General features: G+C 43.1%; 1 protein-coding gene across 2 annotated transcripts; it reads left to right on the forward strand.

Annotated features, from left to right (window-relative positions):
• Positions 1 to 863: 863 nt before the first annotated feature.
• On the forward strand, positions 864 to 20,744 carry LOC120946573 (thymic stromal cotransporter homolog). 2 transcript variants are annotated; one of them, XM_040361150.1, is made up of 6 exons: positions 864 to 1,595; positions 4,104 to 4,235; positions 7,744 to 8,864; positions 10,591 to 10,674; positions 14,693 to 14,849; positions 19,505 to 20,744. In XM_040361150.1, exons 3-6 carry the CDS (start codon positions 7,829 to 7,831, stop codon positions 19,590 to 19,592), a joined length of 1,365 nt encoding a protein of 454 aa, XP_040217084.1. In that variant the 5' UTR covers positions 864 to 1,595; positions 4,104 to 4,235; positions 7,744 to 7,828; the 3' UTR covers positions 19,593 to 20,744. The 2 variants fall into 2 exon arrangements, with proteins under 2 accessions (XP_040217084.1, XP_040217085.1); XM_040361151.1 differs by lacking the exon at positions 864 to 1,595 and adding an exon at positions 2,066 to 2,096.
• Positions 20,745 to 21,328: the final 584 nt, after the last annotated feature.

A 21,328-nucleotide genomic window follows, 5' to 3' on the forward strand; every position in this document is an offset into this window, starting at 1 on the left:
AAAACGATGTTGCCTACACACCATCGTTATTTCACAATGCTCTAGCAAAGCGAGGTTACGTTTCACCACTTTTTTCCATTGAAGCTCACTTCATAACTAGCTTCTGGGCATGCGCGGGTTTAAAAACGTTGTTTTAAACGTCGTTTTTTGCTACACACGGTCAATTTCTGTGAAACAAAAAACGACGTTTTGAAAAACGACACAAAAAATTTGAGCATGTTCGAATTTTTTTTTGGTCGTTTTTTTGAAGACATAAAACGACGTTTTGCCCACACACGATCATTTTAAATGACGTTTTTTAAAATGTCGTTTTTTTTTCATCACAAAAAACGACCGTCTGTACGCGGCATAACCCGTCACTCTCCACAATTTTTTACTGGAGTTGCTGGGCAGCCGGTGGGGCCCCCCAGGCAAGCGGGGCCCCCGGGCAACTTCCCAGCGTGCCCAATGGAAAAGATGGCCCTGTGCTCCACCTCGTCAAAAGATGCATACGACGCAACCGCTTGAGCAGGCTGTCTAAATGCTCCATGAAGAGGTAACAACACAGAAATATCAGTGCTGTGTGTTACCTCTTCTGCTACTCGCGCCCGAATGCCTGGCTCCGCCCATCCGCCCTTGCTAATAGACACAGATAAATATGGCTAGCACAGCCCTGTGTACACACAATACTGCCCTCTTACTTGCATCACTTCCTGTGCAACCTACACAGCGTCCCCCCAGTCATTTTGCCACTCCACTTAGGTTCCCTTTGCTCCGGGACGTTCTTTAAAAAAGACTGCACCAAAATGTGAATTAAAAAAAGCGCCAAAGGGAAACTTTTGAGTATGGAGCATTGTGTGTGTTTTGTTTTGTGTTTTGGCGCGTTTGTAGTGCATTTGTCAAATGACAAAATGTGTGGCAAAATGCATGGCTGCTGATCGCATTTGGGGTGTTATTAACCATGAATAGCACCCAAAAGCATGCTGTATATATTTCTATCCATCTATCTATCTAGATCTCTATATCACTCTCTTTCTCTCTCTTTTACATTTTGCTGGTGCTGATCTAGGAAGAAAGTAGCTTCTCTAACAGATTCTCCACCTTTGGGCTGAAGAAGCTTGGACGGAGATATTGTACAGAGATGGCCAGTAAGATCTTCAGATCTCACCTTCATAAACTGGCCATCTCTGTAAAAGTGAACAACCATAAAAAAATGTAATATAAAATTGTTATATTTAGATATTACTGATGACCACCTAAAATTTTGCACAAAAAATAAGTACTAGACCTAATAGCTCTGCTTCTAATTAATCCCAGGGAATGAAGTACAGCAAGGAGTACTTCAGGGTTTATGGATGAGAAGTGCAGTGTGAAGCAACAAGAAATGTAACAATTCCCCGCCTTCTATGCCTTAAAAAAATTCTTCTGCGTAGATGACACCAGGAGGAGGGATTTCCCTTGAATCTAGCTTGATTTTTTTTTTACACCAGAAGTCGGGAAGTAAAACAGAGCAGAGTCTGTTGCAGTCAGCACTTTCAAATCCCAAAGAATGGCATTTCAGGACTAGTGCAGAGCAGTGTGTGCCTGTGTGCTGGCTGTTTTCTGAGCACATAAAAGTGAGTATAAAACTTTGTATTCCCTGCAGCTGACTATATCAGAGGCACTTAAACTTTGCTTATTTCTTAAAGTGTAACTAAACCCAGAACCTGCATTCATTAAATCCGGTCTCCCACAGTACACAGGACATCTGAATGCAATATTTTTTGTAAATCTAAACTGCTAAATACCTTTTCTCATCAGCAGTATATAGCAGTGACTTCTATCAGTGTCTGGTAAAGCTTGTAGGAGGAGTTTCATACTGCACTAGCTGTCCTATCAGGATGCACGTTCCTTGACCCTCTGTCTGGACAGTGCTGATTGGCCCTGTGCTGATCATATACACTCTCCCCCCAAAAAAAAAAAAAACTCTCTAGCAATAAACACCAAACTGAGCATGTGCAGAGTGACTGTCTTATCTGGACAGGTTTTGGAGTCAGTGGAAGAAGAGGAGATTCTGTGCATACAGGATCAAACAGCCTTTTTACACAATGCAGAGGATTAACCCCTTAGGTTCCACAGTGTGTACAACAAGCATGCTTTACTGCATATACACACTGTTTTTACTGTTGTGGGTTTAGTAACACTTTGATACTGAATTCAGATGTCTAAATCAGGTTTAAAATATTTCTATGACGCTAATCGGAAATGTTTTGGCATGACTGTATTCGTTTTTTCATTGTTAGGTGATATGACTGTAATCACCGAATGACAGATCAGGTGTTTAAATAAAATTTACTTTAGATAATCATTACATGATGTGCAGGACTTTAACATGCTTGAAAGTTAATTTATAGTGTATGCAGTATGAATGACTACAAAAAGGTTACCTTAAGGCCAGGTTTATATTAATGTGGTGCATAATCCAATGCGCATTTCCTGGAAATCACACTGCTCTTGTGATCTATAGCTGGGGTCAGTGCAATCCTAAGGACACCCCAAACCCAGGTCGCAAATGCAGTGCATTTTCTGGCAATGGATCACATGGTGCAAAACAACCATGCGATCCGGTTGCAGTTTGGTTCCAAAATTGCTGCATGCACATCTTTGGTGTGATTTGAGCCCATTCAAAATTAATGTACCGAAATCCCTCCTCACTAAATGTGAATTGAACAGGGATATGGTGCAGTTCAGAGTTTGAACTGAGCCTAAAAAAGGTTAGAAAATAATCTAGACTCGGATGTTCCTTTTTGATTTCCGATCATTCCTTGCAGGAAATCCTATGATATGTTTGTAGCTATAAATCACAGCCTATGTAGATATATCATTCATAAGGCTGGTAGGAAGGGTTTCTGCCTGATAGGTGTATTAAAGTGGAGGTCCACCTAAAAAAATATATATTAAAAGCCAGCAGCTACAAATACTGCAGTTGCTGACTTTTAATAAATGGACACTTACCTGTCCAGGGTGCCCGTGATGTCGGCAGCCGAAGCCGAGCAATCGCTCGTCTCTCGGCTGCCCCCACCCGCCATCCTCGGTGAGGGAATCAGGAAGTGAAGAGTTGCGGCTTCACTGTCCAGTTCCCTACTTGCGCATGCACGAGCGGCGCGGTGCGTGCTCACTGGTCCCCGCTGTATCTTGGGACCAGTGTGTTTCCCAGAAGACAGCGGGGGAGACGGGAATGGGCGTGACTCCCCTAAAAAGGTGCCAAATATGACACCGGGGGGGGGGGAGGGGGTCCGAAAAGCAGAGGTTTACTTTTTGTATGGACCTCTGCTTTAAGGACACAGCCTTAAGACATTATAGGGGAGATTTATTAAAACTCGAGCAATCTGGTGTAGCTGTGCATGGTAGCTAATCGGCTAATTCAGCTTGTTCAATTAAGCTTTGACAAAAAAAACTGTCCAGGGTGCCCGCGATGTCGGCAGCCGAAGCCGAGCAATCGCTCGTCTCTCGGCTGCCCCCGCCGCCATCCTCGGTGAGGGAATCAGGAAGTGAAGCGTTGCGGCTTCACTGTCCAGTTCCCTACTTGCGCATGCAAGAGCACACTTACACTGATCATCAGTGCCCTGATTATTAGTGCTGACCCATCAGTGCCCATCATTGCCACCTCATCAGTGCAGCCTCATCAGTGCCCATCAGTGCAGCCTCATCAGTGCCCATCATTGCCACCTCATCAGTGCAGCCTCATCAGTGCCCATCAGTGCAGCCTCATCAGTGCACACCAGTGAAGAAGAAAAATTATCTATTTGCAAAATTGTATAACAGAAACAAAGAAAGGTTGTTTTTGCTTTGTTTTTTAAAATTTTCTTAATTTTTTCATTTGTTTAGCAAAAATACAAAACCCAGTGGTGATTAAACCACCAAAAGAAGGCTCTATATGTCTCAACAAAATAAATAAATTCAGATGGGTACAATGTTGCATGACCACGCAATTGTCATTCAAAATGCCACTGCACTGAAGGCTTAAATTTGGCCTGGGCAGGAAGGGGGTGAAAGTGCCGTAATATGTATCAATACTCAAGAACAAAAAAAATGTTCCTTATTGCAGCCTACTGTGGTGACTGAATTTTTTTTATTTTTTGCAGGTGTAACTGATTTGGTGATCCTGCCACATACTTCCTGTCCTAGGGTGACAGGGCTTACACAGTGACTGACTGTATCTATGGAGGAGCAGCGTTTTCACCCTGGGGATGGATGCACCCTAGGACCTGCCAGAGGTACCGTACATGAATCTGTTGATGTCTGCACTGAGGTCAGGGGAATTCATGAAGGTTTTTTTATGTAGACATCCTTTAGAATTCTGTTGGAGCATAGCGCCAAAAGTATCAGTGCTTGTGCCTGACTCGTATATCTGTCGGAGACAAGTATATGAATCTGCTAGTGCCCACACTGGAATCAAAGTGTCCATACTAGACACTCATTCCTCATTACAAAAATACTATTTTGCGCAGCACCCATTAAACATCAAAATATTGGATGTCAGACTCTATATATAGATATACATATACAATGATTGCACATCCCCACAAATAAAAGGCCACACATATCAAGTGAAAACATCAGTGATGTGCAAATCTTCTAAAAAACAGTAAAGTCCAGGAACAAGTGAAAATATTCAACTATCCACGGACTCTGTGAATGTATGAAGAGATGACCAAAACACTTGTATCTTTCACTACAAATAAGGTTGGCCTCCTTCCAAATATGAAAGATTTCCACAACAGAGATCAGCCAGGCATGTGAATAACATACATCCAGTCATTCATCTTCCGGTTTCAGTGACACCAACTTCCGGTTTCAGTGATTAAAATTGTTTCCCCGCATCCAATTCGCATGACAGGAAATTGTGACCAGTTCTCAATGGAGTCGGTTTACACAGCTTTGGAGTGGCTGTGGAGTGAATTGCACAGGGGTCCTGTGATTCTTTGGCTCTGTTTCAGTCCAAATTCCGGCACAAATTTGGGCCAGATTCGTCCCTGAAATGGATAATAGGGACACACTGGACCCCTGCCTGAACCCAGCCTCACCTCTAAGTACCTGTTTATTGTTTTAAATAAATTGTTTGGCAGGTTTTATACTATGCGTGGTCTCTGTTCACCTCCAGTGCGGATGCAGCCTGATCTGACATACTGATCCTTGGAATCACTGAAACCTGAAGTTGGTGTCCTATTGCCATTTATGAATGTCTGGAGGTCTGTTAATCGCATGTATGACTGTTCTCTGTGGTGAGGATTTCTCATGTAGCGCCTGTGTACTTTCGTACAGGTGCTATATTTAAATTTAGTGGGAGAATGAGAGAGTTATGTTACTCTCATTCTTTGATTTGACAAATTTGGCTGTTGCCAAATCTGGATTGTCCTGTGGGTCAGTCTGTGCCGCAGAGATGCAGTCTCATCTCTGGGCGGTAGGTGGCGCCAGAGGGGTCCAGGCGGAGCCGCTTCTTCCCAGCAGCCAATTGGAGGAGTTTTCACTCGCGAGGCATGCTGGGGAGAGGTATTTCTGTGGCGGAGGCCGTTCGGGGTTCTTCACAGGTTCCTGGTTCCAGGTGCGGCACCCACCTTCAGGGTGTGCGCACATCACGGGCCCCACCACTATGGCCTACCTGGCCAGGGTCGCGTGCTACACAGAGTTCCTGGCTCTGGGCTCTCATAGCCTGGAGCAACTGATGCTGCAAAGGGGCCCCAGTGACTTACTGGGTCCCCACTTCTATTGAGAAGATCCCAAGCTGGGTGCTGTTCGGTGGGGGATCGGTCTGAGGAGAACCCGGAGGCAGGGTTCAACAGGGCTTGAACGAACCATCAGGGATCTGGGTGACCGGACATTGACAGGTCATATTCACCCTGTCAGTCGGTAACCCCAAAAGGACATACTGGGAGGATTCGCTCTAACGTCCACAAATTCAGCACTAGGCCTGTGGCAGAGGTCTCACCTAACATTTCAATTTGATTAGAGCCAAGTCGGTGGTAGAGACTTGTTTCTCCCAGAAGCTTTAAGTGGCGCTCTGGCTGCCAGGCCTGTGAGAGGGGTCTGTCCAGGGGCACTTTTACCCACTCTGGCTGGAGTGGCGACGCAGATGAATATAATTACAAAGAGGGGCAGGACTGCCTTTTACTATCCATAGCCTGATACTGTGAAGTTGCTCTTCCTTCACCAACCTATCCTGTCTACCTCAAGTTTACATGTTGGTCGTGTTTGACTGGGAAAATAAAGCATTTGAAAACATCAACCAACGGTCCTAGACATTTGGTTATTGCTCTCAACACTACCATCACCCCTAGACACAGCGAAGAGGTAACTTAAATACGCTGATCCCAAATCTAACCAGCGGCTCCTCCGGGGGTAGTGCTACACTCATATTTGGTAAGAGGCCGACTTTATTTGTGGTGAAGGGACACGAGTGTATTGGTCATCTCTTAATACATTCTGTGGATAGTTGAAAAATGTTGCTTGTTCCTGGACTTTATTGTTTTTTAGAAGATTTGTAACTGATGCTTTCACTTGATGTTTGTGGACTTTTATTCATGTGGCTGCGAACTCGTATGTGTATACTCCTTCCTCCTCATAGGCCACTGCACCCATGACACTGAAAAGTGCATGGCTGAGGAGTTTTGTACTAGGTGTGGGTCGAGCCTGTTGGGGAACTCAGGGACTAGTTCCTCATCAGGTCCATTTTACTTACGTTTCACAGTGAAAAAGTAGTGGACAGATACCTTGCCTCTAGTGCAATATCAGCTTTTTAATCTGCATATTGTGTGCGCTGTCAGTCAAACAAAAAATGCTAGTCTCTCAGTTCCCCATCAGGCTCGGCCTATCCAATGGGCTTTGCCATATTTGGGTCATGGGCTTTGCCATATTTAGGTAGCACCATCACATGTATCCCCAAACCCTTTGTTTACATTGATCTTTCCTCTGGGGATTCTCCTGGACGACAGCTGAATGAGGCCGGGTATACAGCATGCTGTTGGTAGCTGTCATACACACCAGCTTCCCAGCATGGATATGTTGCATGCCAGCTCAGAGTTGGTCCTAATTACCGCCAGTTTCCTAATCTGAGAACTGGTGGCAATTCTTTAAGGTGGAGGGCAAGTCAAACCATAAAATAACCCTAAATCTACTCCCACCCCCATTGTAAGCCTATTCTATCTACCCTGTAAAAGGAAAGATCTGTATACTTGCTTATTTTAAAGTCGTTCCAGTCCGGCCATGATATCTCTAGCGCTGGCTTCAGTGTAGAAGAGATATCGACAGCTGTTGCAGAGCCTGCCCTGGGCAATGTCATCACCCAAAAGCTTACTATGGGGCATCCTTTGTGGGCTGTCATTCCCATCCCTCCCTCCATTGACCGGAGTACCTTCAGAATAGGTTAAGTATAGGTGTATTTGCTTTACAGAGTAGTTAGAATAGGCTTTGAATCGAGTTTGGAGAAGATTTAAACTTAGTTTGGGTTTGACTTGCTTTCCACTTCAGAAATCTGTTGCTGCCATAGTGATAGGTTCCTAGAGTTGCAGTATTTTAAACTGCCTGAATTTGCTACGTGTTGAAAATGTTGGCAAAACTAGCACACATGCTTGATTAAATATGGTGCAGGTAATTCTTGAGGAAACTACCACCAGAAAATGGTCCGTATAACTTTATTAAATTCTCCAGTATGTCTTTTTGTAAAATATCTTTTAGTTAGAATGATAATTAAAAAAATGTCATAAATAACACAAATATTCTTTACAGCTCAATAGGCTCAGTGGCAACCTTCATACTGACACACAAGAATACTTCATAGTGATTATTTGATATAGAATTTTTTTCCGGTACAATGGACACAGCAAGGACCTGGATTGAGCCTGTGGTTGCTGGGACACAGATTGGCAGCTCTTTTTATGACACTGCTCTTCTTATGGTTGTAAGAAATCACTATAACAAGACCATCAACAACCAACCGGTTTCTACCAACTCTAGTACTGATGATGTGTTGCAGAAAGCCATCTCAAACTTTTATATCATTTACAATGTTATTATGGGTCTAACTCCTTTACTGTCTGCTTATATGTTGGCAAAAATTGGAGACAAAACCAGCAAAAAAGTGACTATATGTGTACCATTGCTAGGCTATCTTCTATCAAGGATTTTTTTGCTGTTCATCATTCTTTGGGAATGGCCTATAGAAATCATGTTTGGCTCTGCTGCTCTAAATGGTTTAACTGGCTGGTTCACAACCTACTGGGCTGGGGTTATGGCCTGGGCCTCCCTATGTTCTTCAGAGAGGAGACGTTCTCAACGACTCATCATCATTGAAATGGTGTATGGCGTGGCTGGATTTGTGGGAAGTTTGGTTTCTGGACACATATTTGTTCATTTAAATATTGCAAACCGTGAAGGGACTATTCTTGTGTGTTGCAGCACTGGCTGCTATGCCTTATGTTTTCTATATAGTATGTTTATTCTGCGGACACCTGAGGAAGACAATTGCTCTGAGAGCAGATCATCATTGATCAACGACACTGATAATACTACGATACAGGGGCACTCAGTTGAGGAATCGACATATGTGTTTCCATCCAAGCTTATATTTATAACTATGTTTACTAGTGCAGTCCTCTTTAATATTTCTTTCACTGCTGCTGATGATGTGATCAATGTTTTTGTACTGAAAGCACCACTGAGTTGGGGTCCTGTTGATGTTGGCTATGGTAATGCTGCAGCTTACATGACATACATCACCAGCTTTCTAGGAGTTTTCATTTTGAGCCAATGTATGGGAGACCTGGCAATGATTGTCATTGGAATAATTTCATTCAGTTCTGGACTTCTAATAATGGCCTTTGTGCGCTGGACCTTTATGTACTATATTGGTAAGTAGAATGCATTCTTGATACAGTCAGTAATATTCAGCAATATTCAGATATTTGCTAAATTAAAGTGGAGGTCTACCCAAAAATAAAGCCAAAAAGGCTACAAAAAATTTGTAAAAAATAAATAAAAATGTTTTTATACGTACCAGAAGTGGCTGTTACTAGGCAGATCGTCCTAATCTGCCACTTCCTTGTCCGCGGTGGTCTTCTTTCTCGCGCTGCCTCCAGGGAAATTTCTCCTTGTGTGTGTCCCAGGAGACATCCGCCCAATAACATAGTGCAGCGCGACTCGCGCATTCACAGTAGGGAACCGGGAAGTGAAGCCGCAATGCTTCACTTCCTGATTCCCTCACCGAGGATGGTGGCGTGGCAGCCAAGACCCGAGCGATTGCTCGGCTTTGGCTGCCAACATCGCGGGAACCCTGGACAAGTGTGGTAAGTGTCCTTATTAAAAGTCAGCAGCTACAGTGTTTGTAGCTGCTGACTTTTAATTGTTTTCTTTTTAATGCCGGACCTCCACTTTAAGTACTTTAGAATATTTTAGTCAAAGGATAAATGTGCCTATATAAACAGTTTTCCCTTGTTCACCTTTCTTCCTTTGTTCCTTCCTTTCTTTTGCTTTTCTTCTCCTTTCCTTATTTCTTTCCTTTTTTGTCTTCCTACACCCTTCCATCATCCCCTTCCTTTCTTCCATTCCCTCTCATTGCCCCAGCAGCAAGCAGCAAATAAGGTTACTGGTTGCAGGAGGGAATTGTCTGCTCTATTTTCCCTCCAGTAACAGCCTACTGTGGGTTGAAGACAGCAGTGAGAAGGGGCATCTGCTAAGATCTAACTTTCTTCCCAGTATGGGCAGGTGAGGGTGGACGGCCTTTTTTACTATCTTCTACTGTCATGTGACATACTACATAACCAGAAATGAGAAGGAGAAGCTGCCTCCTGTGTGCTCTGAACTGTGGGCACACAGAGCGTAGGTGGAGCAATTCAGCCCCCCTCTTCTCCTTAAAGCCCATAAGACCCTTATAGCCACCCTACTTTCTTTAGTGTCTGTCAGCCATACTACCTCCCCTAGAGCCACCCAGGGTCCCTTGGTTCAGTGCACCACAGAGAGCTTCAATCAGCCTTCCAGCCCTCCTCCTTCATCCCACTGACAGATACGCTAAACTAGCTCTCCTCAGATTGACACCAGTTTCAGGTGCATTTTTTTTCCTCCCACTTACATTATCACAGTGACGTTTTTTCCCATTGACGTCAATGCAGACACATTTTTTCCGTCCAGTCACACCTCTGAAGCGAGGGTATATCCTTTCTCTACTGTTAAAACTCCTATTGTACTGCAGGACAATAGTGCACCACTATTGGAACCCGTTTGGAAAAAGCCACAACCATTACATATGTTTTGGCTAGGCAAGCTTCAGGTGCCACTATTGGTTCTGCACTGATATCCACCCTCATTCTGAGGCCCACTGTTTTACAAATTTCCCAGACATGCTAATAGCTAAGTAAGTACATTATATTGAATATTTCAGCCTGCCGCTGAGCTGTTTATGCACACAGTGGCCTTCACTACATTTAAATGTTGCTGTTACCAAAAGGCTGTGACTACGCATTTCAATTGCTGCCTGAAGGGTGTCCCTACAGATACATAGGTGTACTAACATATATTTTAATATAAACTTTTCTCTCCAAACCTGCATCTGTGAATAATCTTATATTTTTTTCTTTTAAGCTCGAAGTGTAATGATGTTCTCACAAATACCTACACCAACCATCAGATCAGTGATATCTAAACAAATTCAAGGATCATCATATGGTGAGATGTAATATTTCAAATGAAATGCAAACAGAAAATGTTAAGTAATAGGATCAGTGGCGTATCTAGGGTATGGCAGCCATGGCAAGTGCCATGGGCGCCATATGAAGGGGGCGCTGTTGAGTGGCTGGGCAGCAAGGCACTTACCAGGGTCTGAGGGTCTCTTCTTCCCTCCTCCTGAGCATAGGCATGATCTCCATTTCAGCACCTTTGCTAATGGACAATGGCAGCGCTATCCCTGCTGCGTTCAGCCACAGCCCTCCCCTGTTCTCCCAGGCTCTCCCATTTCATCTGGTCGGATTGGCAGCACACAAAGAAGAAGGAGGAACATCAGTTTCTCGCTCTCCTCTGTGAAAACTGAGGCCTTAATTGATGAAGATTTAATCACTTCCAGTATTGGTTCTGCATTTACCTGGCCTCGGAGGGCAGATAATGGATCAGGGGTCTAATAAACCCCAGATTTCTCCATAAAGAGGATGATAAATATCACAAGGGATGATAAATATCACTAGTTTTGTTAGCTGTTTTTTTTTGTTAAGGTTATCTGAAAGATGGGTTTTAAATGTTTAGACAGGGGCGCAGTTTCAGTGCTTGCCATAGGCGCTATTTTCACTAGATACGCCTCTGAATAGGATGCAGAGTGCTGTAGGTCAGATTTGGGAGCTGGTTGGCCTTTTTCTAATTCACAACCGGCTTCCAGCTGCGCATGAGTGAGATCCACTGATTAAGGGAAGCATGACCTGAAGCAGACGGTCACTTCCTGATGACCAACATCCAGCTCCCGTTACCACTGCACATGTGCGAGATCCGCCAACTGGAAGAGACTGTCCTGAAACCTCCTGGGATGTCTGACATATATCCCAAAAGGCTGCGGACAAGGGAAGGCAGACATAGGGCTTCAAAATCCTCATCTAGACGAGGAAGTGGGAGTGAGTACCTGAAAATGTACTTGGTTCCTCCTCTCAAAAAATAAACTTGCAAATGTGTAACAGGTAGGAGTGAGGGTTAGAATTATGGTATGTAGTAAGGCTAACCATTGCAGATGGGTAATAACGCAATAAAGCTGCATTCAGGAATTGCTTAAACTTTCCTGTGATCATATGAAATTAATCACAAGTCTCCCTTTACATCAGAATCCACAGAGTTCCCCTTTTACATCTGAATCCACAGAGTTCCCCTTTTACATCTGAACTCGCAGAGTTCCCCTTTTACATCTGAATCCACAGAGTTCCCCTTTTACATCTGAACTCGCAGAGTTTCCTTACACTGTAAGGGAGGATTCTTCAGATTCTGATGTAAGGGAGAACTCTGGGAACTCTGACATAAGGGATGCTCTGGGAACCCTGATTTCAGGGGGAACACTTATAACTTTCATGTATGGAGATGACTCTTATGTAAGGGGGAGTGGCAATGCTGTATCCTGGCCTAGGCCAACAAGGCCCAGGTCTAGGGCAGCACTTTGCAGGGGGAAGCACGGAAAGAGTCCCCGCCGGATTGCGCTACACTGTTAGAGCAGTGCCAGTCTTAGCGCCCCATAAAGCGGCCGCACTGCTTCCGGTATGCGGGCGGCTGGCATTCTGCAACTGTGGGGGGGGGGGGGGGGCGCGATGCTTATAATTTTGACTGTCCTATCATTCTGGACCACAAACATTCCTCACTGTGCTCTATGTTTTCTGCTGCACCATTGGCATGGTTATATTTTCTTAGTCCTCTCCATGAAATTCTCAGAAATTTGTGCTTAAAGTAGAACTATAGGCAACACTTTCTTTTCATGTTGGATAGAGTAAGGGAGGGTTATAGCCCCTGTCAGTTTATTTTTTACCATCCCTGTCCCATTGCAGAGATTTCCCTTCACTTCCTGCCCCATAGCCAAACAAGAAGTGAGAGGAAATCTAAGGCCTTGTACACACGGTCGGACTGTCCGATGAAAACGGTCCGCCGGACCGTTTTCATCGGACATGTCCGCTGGGATCATTTGGTCTGATGGCTGTACACACCATCAGACCAAATTCCCCACGAACAGGATACGCGGTGACGTGGCCGCGACGATGACGTGGTGAGGTACGCGACCCGGCAAGTTCAATGCTTCCACGCATGCGTCGAATCACTTTGACGCATGCGGGGGATTTTGGCCCAGCAGACATGTCCGATGAGTCGTACAGACCATCGGACATGTCCGACGGACATGGTGCCAGCGGACATGTTTCTTAGCATGCTGTCCGGTCGGCCGAAACATTGTCCGATAGGCCGTACAGACGACCGAACATGTCCGCGGAAACTGGTCCGCGGACCAGTTTCAGCAGACCTGTTCGGTCGTGTGTACGAGGCCTTAAAGGCATTCATTGCCCACCCCCACACGGCCCTCAGCCCGCACTCAAAAATTTCAAGGTGGGTCTTAAACAGCAAGGGGTGTGGTCTTGACAGAAAGGGGTGGGTCATATTTAAATTAGGGGGTGCATGAGTTTAGTCAGGCCTAGGGCAGCACAAAACCTAAATACACTACTGGTGTGTGTGTGTGTGTGGGGGGGGGGGATTGTTAGTGCTGGCTTTGGGCAGTGTGAAAGAGAGTGACACAAACTCTCGGCTTACACATCTGCAGCCAGCAACCCTGCTAGGAAGCCATAGTCTGGTCTGAATAGTGTGTCTGGTTTTTAGGCGGTCTGAAACCCGGATGTATAATTCCAAACCCGGTGAATCCCGGACAGGTGGCAAACCTACAAACAGCCCGGCATTGAACACGCACGAGTGCCCACATAGAAGGTAGCTTGTAATGGGGGCACTTGGTGGGGAGGTAAAACCAGTAGTAGAACCAGGGGGACCCTAAGAGAGGCAGATAAGGGGCTGCCCTTTGCAAAACCATTGCACAGAGCAGGTAAGTAAGACATGTTTTAAAAACAAATGGAAAGTTTTAAATTCACTTTTAACTCAAAGTACCTTCTACCTTAAAGTGCCCCAGTCTCATCTGCTATAATCCAGATTCTGGTTAGAGGGTGGCTATGTTTGTTCTCAACACTCACACTGTATGTAGGAACATAGCCACCATGCTTGCTCCTGAGATGGTCTATGGAATTTGCACATGACTGCGCTAACATGCTCTGCTCATTCCAAACAAATTGAAGTGGGATGTTACAAGATGGCATAAAAACACAGTAATCCCTCATACACGCAGCCGGACTTTTAACTGTGCAAAAGTCGGAAGTCAGACGGACAAAAAGAGAGGTTCTCTATCTAAGGTCCGTCGGACTTCCGACAAAAAAAGTCCGATGGAGGCTACACACGGTCGGACTTTCTGAGAAAATAAGCCCATCTGACTTCTGACACTTCCGGCCGTGTGTACGAGGCATAAGAATGTTTTAATGACAAACAGATTACTGGGCCATTATAGAGGAAGTATATCCTCTTAAAAAAAATTTAAAATCCCTGAAAGAAAAAGGCATAATGAGCTAGTATGCATAGCATACTAGCTCATTATGTATTATTTACCTGAGATCGAAGCCCATGCAGCGGTGCTCGTTCCTCTCCTTCATCTACGCCATCTTTCCCCGAGTGTCTTCCTTGTATTGTGGCTCCAGCGCTGTGATTGACGTCAATGACGTCACTCCTGCACATCCTATGGGTGCCGCCACTAACGGCATGATTGCCGTTAATAACCTCATGCTCAGTGCGACTGAGCGCCATTGTCTACGGTGCATGCGCCGTAGCCATCGGTACATGTCTTTTGGAAATATCTCCTAAACCGTGTAGGTTTAGGAGATATTTGTTGCACCTACAGGTAAGCCTTAATCTAGGCTTACCTGTAGGAAGTGGTCTGTAAGGGTTTACATGGATGTATATGAGGTGATTTTTTGAGAATAAGGATATTGTTTAGTGTCACCATATTCTCGATTAATAATAAAATGTATGATTTGTACAAATTTACCCCATGCTATTTTCTGAATCTTCACTGTATAAAACTGACTTCATTTTGACAGTCACATAAAAAATTGATAACTCAAACTTGTCATGACATTTATTTCAGGCAAAGTGTTTGTGGCACTTCAGCTCACAATAGAAGTTGTGGCAGTGAGCACTTCAGCTGGATTCAACAAACTTTATCAAGCTACACTAGATTGGAACAGTGGATTCTGTTTTATTTTATTTGGCACCCTTGGATTTCTCAGCATTATTCCTATTGGGTAAGTCATTTATATATATTTGAGAATCGTTTTTAATATGGTTAACGTTTTATTTTACCACTTGCCGACCATGCGGCATATACAGGCACAATCGTGTACCTGTAGGCCAGGAGCTGCACAGGTGCACTAGCATGCCCCCTGGCTGTGAAGCCATGCACTGCTGTGACTGTTGTGTCCATCAGAGCTATGAGCGGGGTATCATGTGGTTGCTATGACCAATCATAGTGATCACATGATAACAATGTGACCAAGCTGTCAATGGATTTCCATTTATGAACAGCTTGCTTACGGTTGTGATCTGTGATTGCTGATCAGCGTGCTTACGGTTGTAGTTGGCCCACAGAAGTCACATGGTACCTGGCTACCTGTATCATGTGATTAGATGTAGCCAATCACAGATCACAACCATAAGCAAGCTGTTCATGAATGTTAACCAAGTCATAACAGCTAATACTATTGCTTATACAGTGATCATCAAAAAAGAAAAAAAAATCCCTGATTCCCCCCTAAGTACTCCAGTGCCACTGTAAGAAAAAGTATTCAACCACTTAAGGACCGGGCCTAATTTTCAAATTTGCTGTTTACAAATTAAAAACATTTTGTTTCTGCTAGAAAAAATATTTAGAACCCCCAAACATTATATATATATTTCTTTCTTTCAAATACCATAGAGAATGAAATGGTGGTCGTTGCAATACGTTGTCACACCGTATTTGCGCAGCGGTCTTACAAACCGTTGTTTGGGGGAAAAAATACACTTTTATGATTAAGAAAAAAAAGAAAACAGTAAAGTTAGGCCAATTTTTTTCTATATTGTGAAAGATAATGTTATGCTGAGTAAATTGATACCCAGCATGTAATGCTTTGAAATTGCGCCCGCTCGTGGAATGGTGACAAACTTTGGCACCTAAATATCTCCATTGGTGATGTTTAACATTTTCTACAGGCTACCTGTTTTTAGTTATAGGGGAAATCTAGTGCTAGAATTATAATTCTCACTTTAAGACCAGTGGGTGGAAATGACGTTTGACATTGCTTCCATCATCCAATGGTATGGAGTTGAGTGGGGGCCATCATTCTCTAACTCAAATACATGCCTCGCAGGGGAAAGGACCCGATAGTCTCCGCCGCTACCAATGGCTCTGGATAAGCGGTGGAGACCACCGAGAAGTGGTGGGAGGAGGGTGACCACCTCTTCCGCCACTGATAAAAGTGCTATCTGCTGCCATAAGAACGGTATTCAACGTCAAAGCACGGTTACATTTTACATACTGCCCCAGTCAGTTTCCCTGGTCACCGCCACACCAGTCACTGATGATGCTTTACTGGTATTAATATATAAATATATATATATATATATTTATCTTCTTTTTACAACAAAAAATTACAACTTTAAAAAACTCACCCTGCCTCTTACTAAGTACTTTAGAATGTCTACCTTCCAAAAATGGGTTATCAGGTGGTGGGTATATGTATGGTCCTGGCATTTAAATGGACCCAAGAAATGAGAGGCCATTAGTACATCAGGATTGATCAATTTTCAAATACAGGTATACCATAGTTTATAGACACTAACTTTCACACAAACCAATTGATATACACTTATTGGGGATTTTTTTTTGTTTTTTGTTTTACCAAAAACATGTAGCAGGATACATTTTGGCCTACATTTATGAAGAAATTGGATATGTTTTATAACCAAAAGTAGAAATTATTATAATTTTTTTGAGGACCGCCACACGACGATATACGTCGACAAAATGGTCTAAAGACAGATATTTGCACCCACTTCTGGCCACACAGTCTGCGGGTAGACTGCGGGGCAGGACGTCTGGGAAACACACAGCTCCCAGAACACAGCAGGGACCAGTGAGCACGGCGCACACGACTCGCGCATGTGCCGTAGGGAGCGCTTCACTTCCTGGTTCCCTCACCGAGGATGGCGGTGGGGGCAGCAGAGTGACGAGTGATCGCTCGTCCTCTGCTGCCGACGGCGCTGGACACCAGGAGAGGTAAGTGTGCTAATATTAAAAGTCAGCAGCTGCAGTATTTGTAGCTGCTGGCTTTTAATATTTTTTTTTCAGCAGACATCCGCTTTAAGTTAATGAAAATGAAACGGTCGAGATAGTTAGTAAAAATGTGGACACTTTTTTACACTGGTATCTAAATAGGCCCTTGTACAGAGAGAATATAGCACAATAAAGAGGTTTAACAACTTTATGACTTCGACACGACTTGATCTCTTGGTACTGATAAGGGGTGGGACGCTGTTGAAATGTATTGAGCAGCAAATGTAAGAGGTAGCAAAATGGGCAACTATAATTGCAGGTACAACTTGTTTCAGACATCTGGTGGCTTCTTGACCACACATTTTGGTAGGACCATTCACAACAACAAAAATAAGGGGTATAATAAAAAAAACAGTAATGTTAATTACAATATATTGAATGTACCCTCCTTTCTTGCTGACCGAAACTGATAATAAAGATAGACTAGAAAAACGTGAAAAACGTGAATTTATCATTGGGATCAGATGGCTTACACCTAAGATTTCTAAAAAAAAACGTAGCCATGTCATAGTCAGACCATTACTCTTAATTTTACTGACTGAATGGTACCAGCAAATTGGTGAAAAACAAATGAAGTACCAGTGTTCAAAAAAAGGGGCAAAATATATATACCCGGAAACTATTAGACCAGTCAGCCTAACATCAATGATATTAGAAGGAATGATAAAGGGACCATATACAAGAATTTGCTGATGAAAATAGTATCATTAGTAGTAACCAACCTGTATTTTTGTCAGACCAACCTTTTAACATTCTATAAGGAGGTGATGTGTAATTTTGATAGAGGAAGATCCGTGGATCCAGCATATCGAGATTTTCCCAAGGCATTTGGCACAGAACCCCCATAAATGCTTAATTTACAAGTTAAAGAGGAAGTAAACTTATCCATAAAAGTTTCATTTCAGGCATGGGCCGGAAATGTAACACTCCCATTGGTTGTGCTCTCAACCAAACTGTCAAACCATCCAATGGCTGGTGTCATAACTCATCACATGTGCAGCATCATGGCAGTTGTAGATTAAACAAAGGCAAAGATGGCAGCTTCCTTGGCTGAAAATGATAGGGGGGTTTACTTGCACTTTAAAGTGGATGTAAACCATTTTAATTTTTAATTAAAGTTTGCACCTTGTACAGTATAGGATTTCATGTCATCTATGCCAAGTCTTGCCACGAAAAGTTAATCCAGCTCTAAGCAGTCCTCTTATCTTTTTTCAGTGAGATAAAAACGGTCAGACTGAGAAATAAATGTCTGCTTCTCCCTCTTCCTGTGAGTGACAGGTGATTTACATATCTCATGCATGAGTGTGAGAGAGACAATCTGTGTATTTCAGCTCCCCTCCTGCTTTCTTCTCCAGCTCTCCCAGGATTGGCTGCTCCACACCTCAGCACGATTGGGCATGCTGAAGTCATGTGGTGGCTTTCCTGGGTTTTGACTGGATGTTGGTGATCATTGGGCATAATCCACAAGACCAGCAGAAGTTTGGTGTAAGAAATATCAATGCCTGGCCAAGGGGAGTGTAGAGGTGGGTGGGGAGTCTACTGACATCACGACTCCACCCACGAGCTCCGAACAACAGACCTGCCCACAGAATCTGCAGTTTTTAGGGTCTCATAACAGACAGAAGGGAGACATTTGACATGGTGGCATGTATATCCTTATAGATAACCACTATGGCAGTAGTTTAGAAAGGATAAAAGTGGGTTTACTTCCACTTTAAGGTCTTTTGGCATCGGAGATATTTTATGTACCTGGATAGAAAACTGGTGGTAGGAGCATGTCCAGAAGGTAGTGGTTAATGGCATATGTATTTAATTGTTAAGAGTAGGGTACCTCAGGGCTCTGTTCTTAAGGGATAGGCATCTTGTACCAGGCCACAATCCATGCCTCACAATTTCTTCTATGTTGCATCACAAATATGGGAGCACTAATGTTAAAAAAAAAAAAAAACTGCATGTTGAGCTCTGTTATTTGCTCAGCCTGCTTGTGTCTTTTTCAAATCGAATTAATTAGTTGTTACTTGATGAGCACTAAACTTTAAAAACCTACGGATTCTAGAATATCTAAATTCTTCACAGAAATTGTCAGTTCTTAGACTACAGACATAGGTCATACATAACCTTTTGCAGTCCCACATGCCTACTATAGGCTGTGCAGACAGGGCAACAAATAACACCATGAAACTACATGAACAATGCACATGCAGGTACAAAGGTTTATAAAAAAAAAATGTATTTGTGATTGATTCACAGCCAATGAATGTTTGGTGAAAGTCACATTCACTGCTTAATAAATATGCTTGTATGTTACCCCCAGGCTACATTCAGTCTTGAATTGTTTTACCACTATGGTTGTATAAAGATGAACATTTGGGAGGAACAAGAGCCCAATCCTCACTTTTTTTTCTACAGTAGTGCTGGGGGGTCAAGGGGCCCTTGCCCACATCTGGGTCTGTGTTTTATTGAATGTCGAAGAACTACATTTTGGATCTTAAACAAAATAGTCTACATTTTGACTTTGTAGGGAATTGTGGATGTATTTCCTAGTTATATATTAAATATTATTGTTCTCTTTTTTTTTTATTTTAGAATTGCAGCCTGCAATAGGTGTTTAAATATGGATCAAAGGACAATCAGAATCACAGGAAAATCAAGTCAAGTTCCTGAAGAAAACTGAGCTCTGGTATTCCTCTTACCAGGAGCCAATAATGCAAACATATACTGTGACTAGTAGAGTAAACATTATGAGCGAAAGGGGAATTCCTTATATTCAGGTCTGGTTAAAGTTCCACTAGGTCTTTGACCTAGTAAGACTACCAAACACGTTATTAGACTTATGTAATTTGGACTGGAAATGTGAAATGCAAAATAAAGGACTTCCTCAGAAGTATTTATTGATGTGCTTCAGTGATATGGGTGGTGCCAAGCAATTTTAAAGGTGAATTCTAAGTATTTTTTTTTTGCAGTTACATTAGTCCAGCTTGGACCCATACAAGTATACATATTCCATACTTGGACAGTCCCTGTGGGAGTGCAGAATCACTGTGGTAGTCACCATTACTGCAGTGATCCTCGCTATCTTCAGGATCCCATCGCCCATTTAGCAAAGGTGTCATTCAGAGAACGCCTATCTTTTTTTTGGGGGGGGGGGGAGCGGGTTTTGACAGGTACCTGCTCCCACCCCAAAAAGATGCTAAATGTGGTAGGGGGGAGACAGATAAACAGAGATTCCCCTTTTGGGTGAAGCTCCACTTTAAAGCAGGGAACCAGCTGTGAAGCTGCAAGGCTTCGTTGCCAGTATCCCTTAGTGGAGATGCCGGTGATAGCACCCTATAGCTGATTGAAAAATCATCTTGGGAGAGGACAACACTGGATTGGATTCCTGGACAGGTAAGTGCCCTAATTAAAGTCAGCAGCTACAGTATTTGTAGCTGCTGAATTTTTTTTGAGAGAGCCTGGAACTCTTCTTTAAGTTTTGCTTTACAAGATGTAGGTACATGTATGTGTATTGCCAGACTACAGTAGCAAAACTATGTACTAATTAGTCAGAGGGTAGGAAACATGAGCTGCTACACCTCTTATATGTAAAATGAATAATTATGTATGTCACACCTAACTCTAACATCAAATGCACTGACTTTTATTAACACTAAAACAATGTGTATTGAGGCTTGGGTCTCTCAGGCTGCAGTGTACCAAGACTTTTCTCTAGCTCAAGGTAAGGACCTTGTTTGTAGAATTTCCCCCAAAAAGCTAGTATAAAGATCAATATGCAAAAATGTATAACTGGAGCTCAGAAAGGAACATCTGTCAAAAAAAAAAAAAAAAAGACTCCATATAGAAACTTACTGCAGCATATATACAATCAAAATATTTCAGCAAATCAGTTACCAAAAAAGCAGAATCAAATCCTTCACCATACCATCAATAAAACATTCACGACAACGCTGTCAGGAAATAATTTAAAAAACAACCCAGGCTTTCAAGCACTCGTCCATTCCAGTCCGTATCATCAGCCACTATGGATCTCAATGAGAAGAAGTTAGGTCCACCGTAGCAAAACATTGGCATATTTTGACCCGATCTCCGGTTTTGTTTCAGATGGCTACTTGTATCTAGGAGAGCTATAAGAGCTAGGTTCAATAAAATGATATATAGTATATGACCACACTCGTGCTCCCCCCTTGTGGGTATGCTCTCACTTTGCTGCGTGTGACCTTACATTTAAGTTTGGTCAAAGCATTTAGCCTCTCCCAGGCTAGATTACCGTAATCTGTGTCTCTTTAGTCCTCCTCACTTTGATTTAATTATCACTTAATTATCACAATAGACAATAGAATGCAATCACAGCAAGCTTTTATCACTACAGCCAGGTAGCTGGAGGTGATTAACATTAATTAACATCTTAACAGT

Source organism: Rana temporaria, chromosome 1 (genome assembly GCF_905171775.1).
Source record: "Rana temporaria chromosome 1, aRanTem1.1, whole genome shotgun sequence".
NCBI lineage: Eukaryota > Metazoa > Chordata > Amphibia > Anura > Ranidae > Rana > Rana temporaria.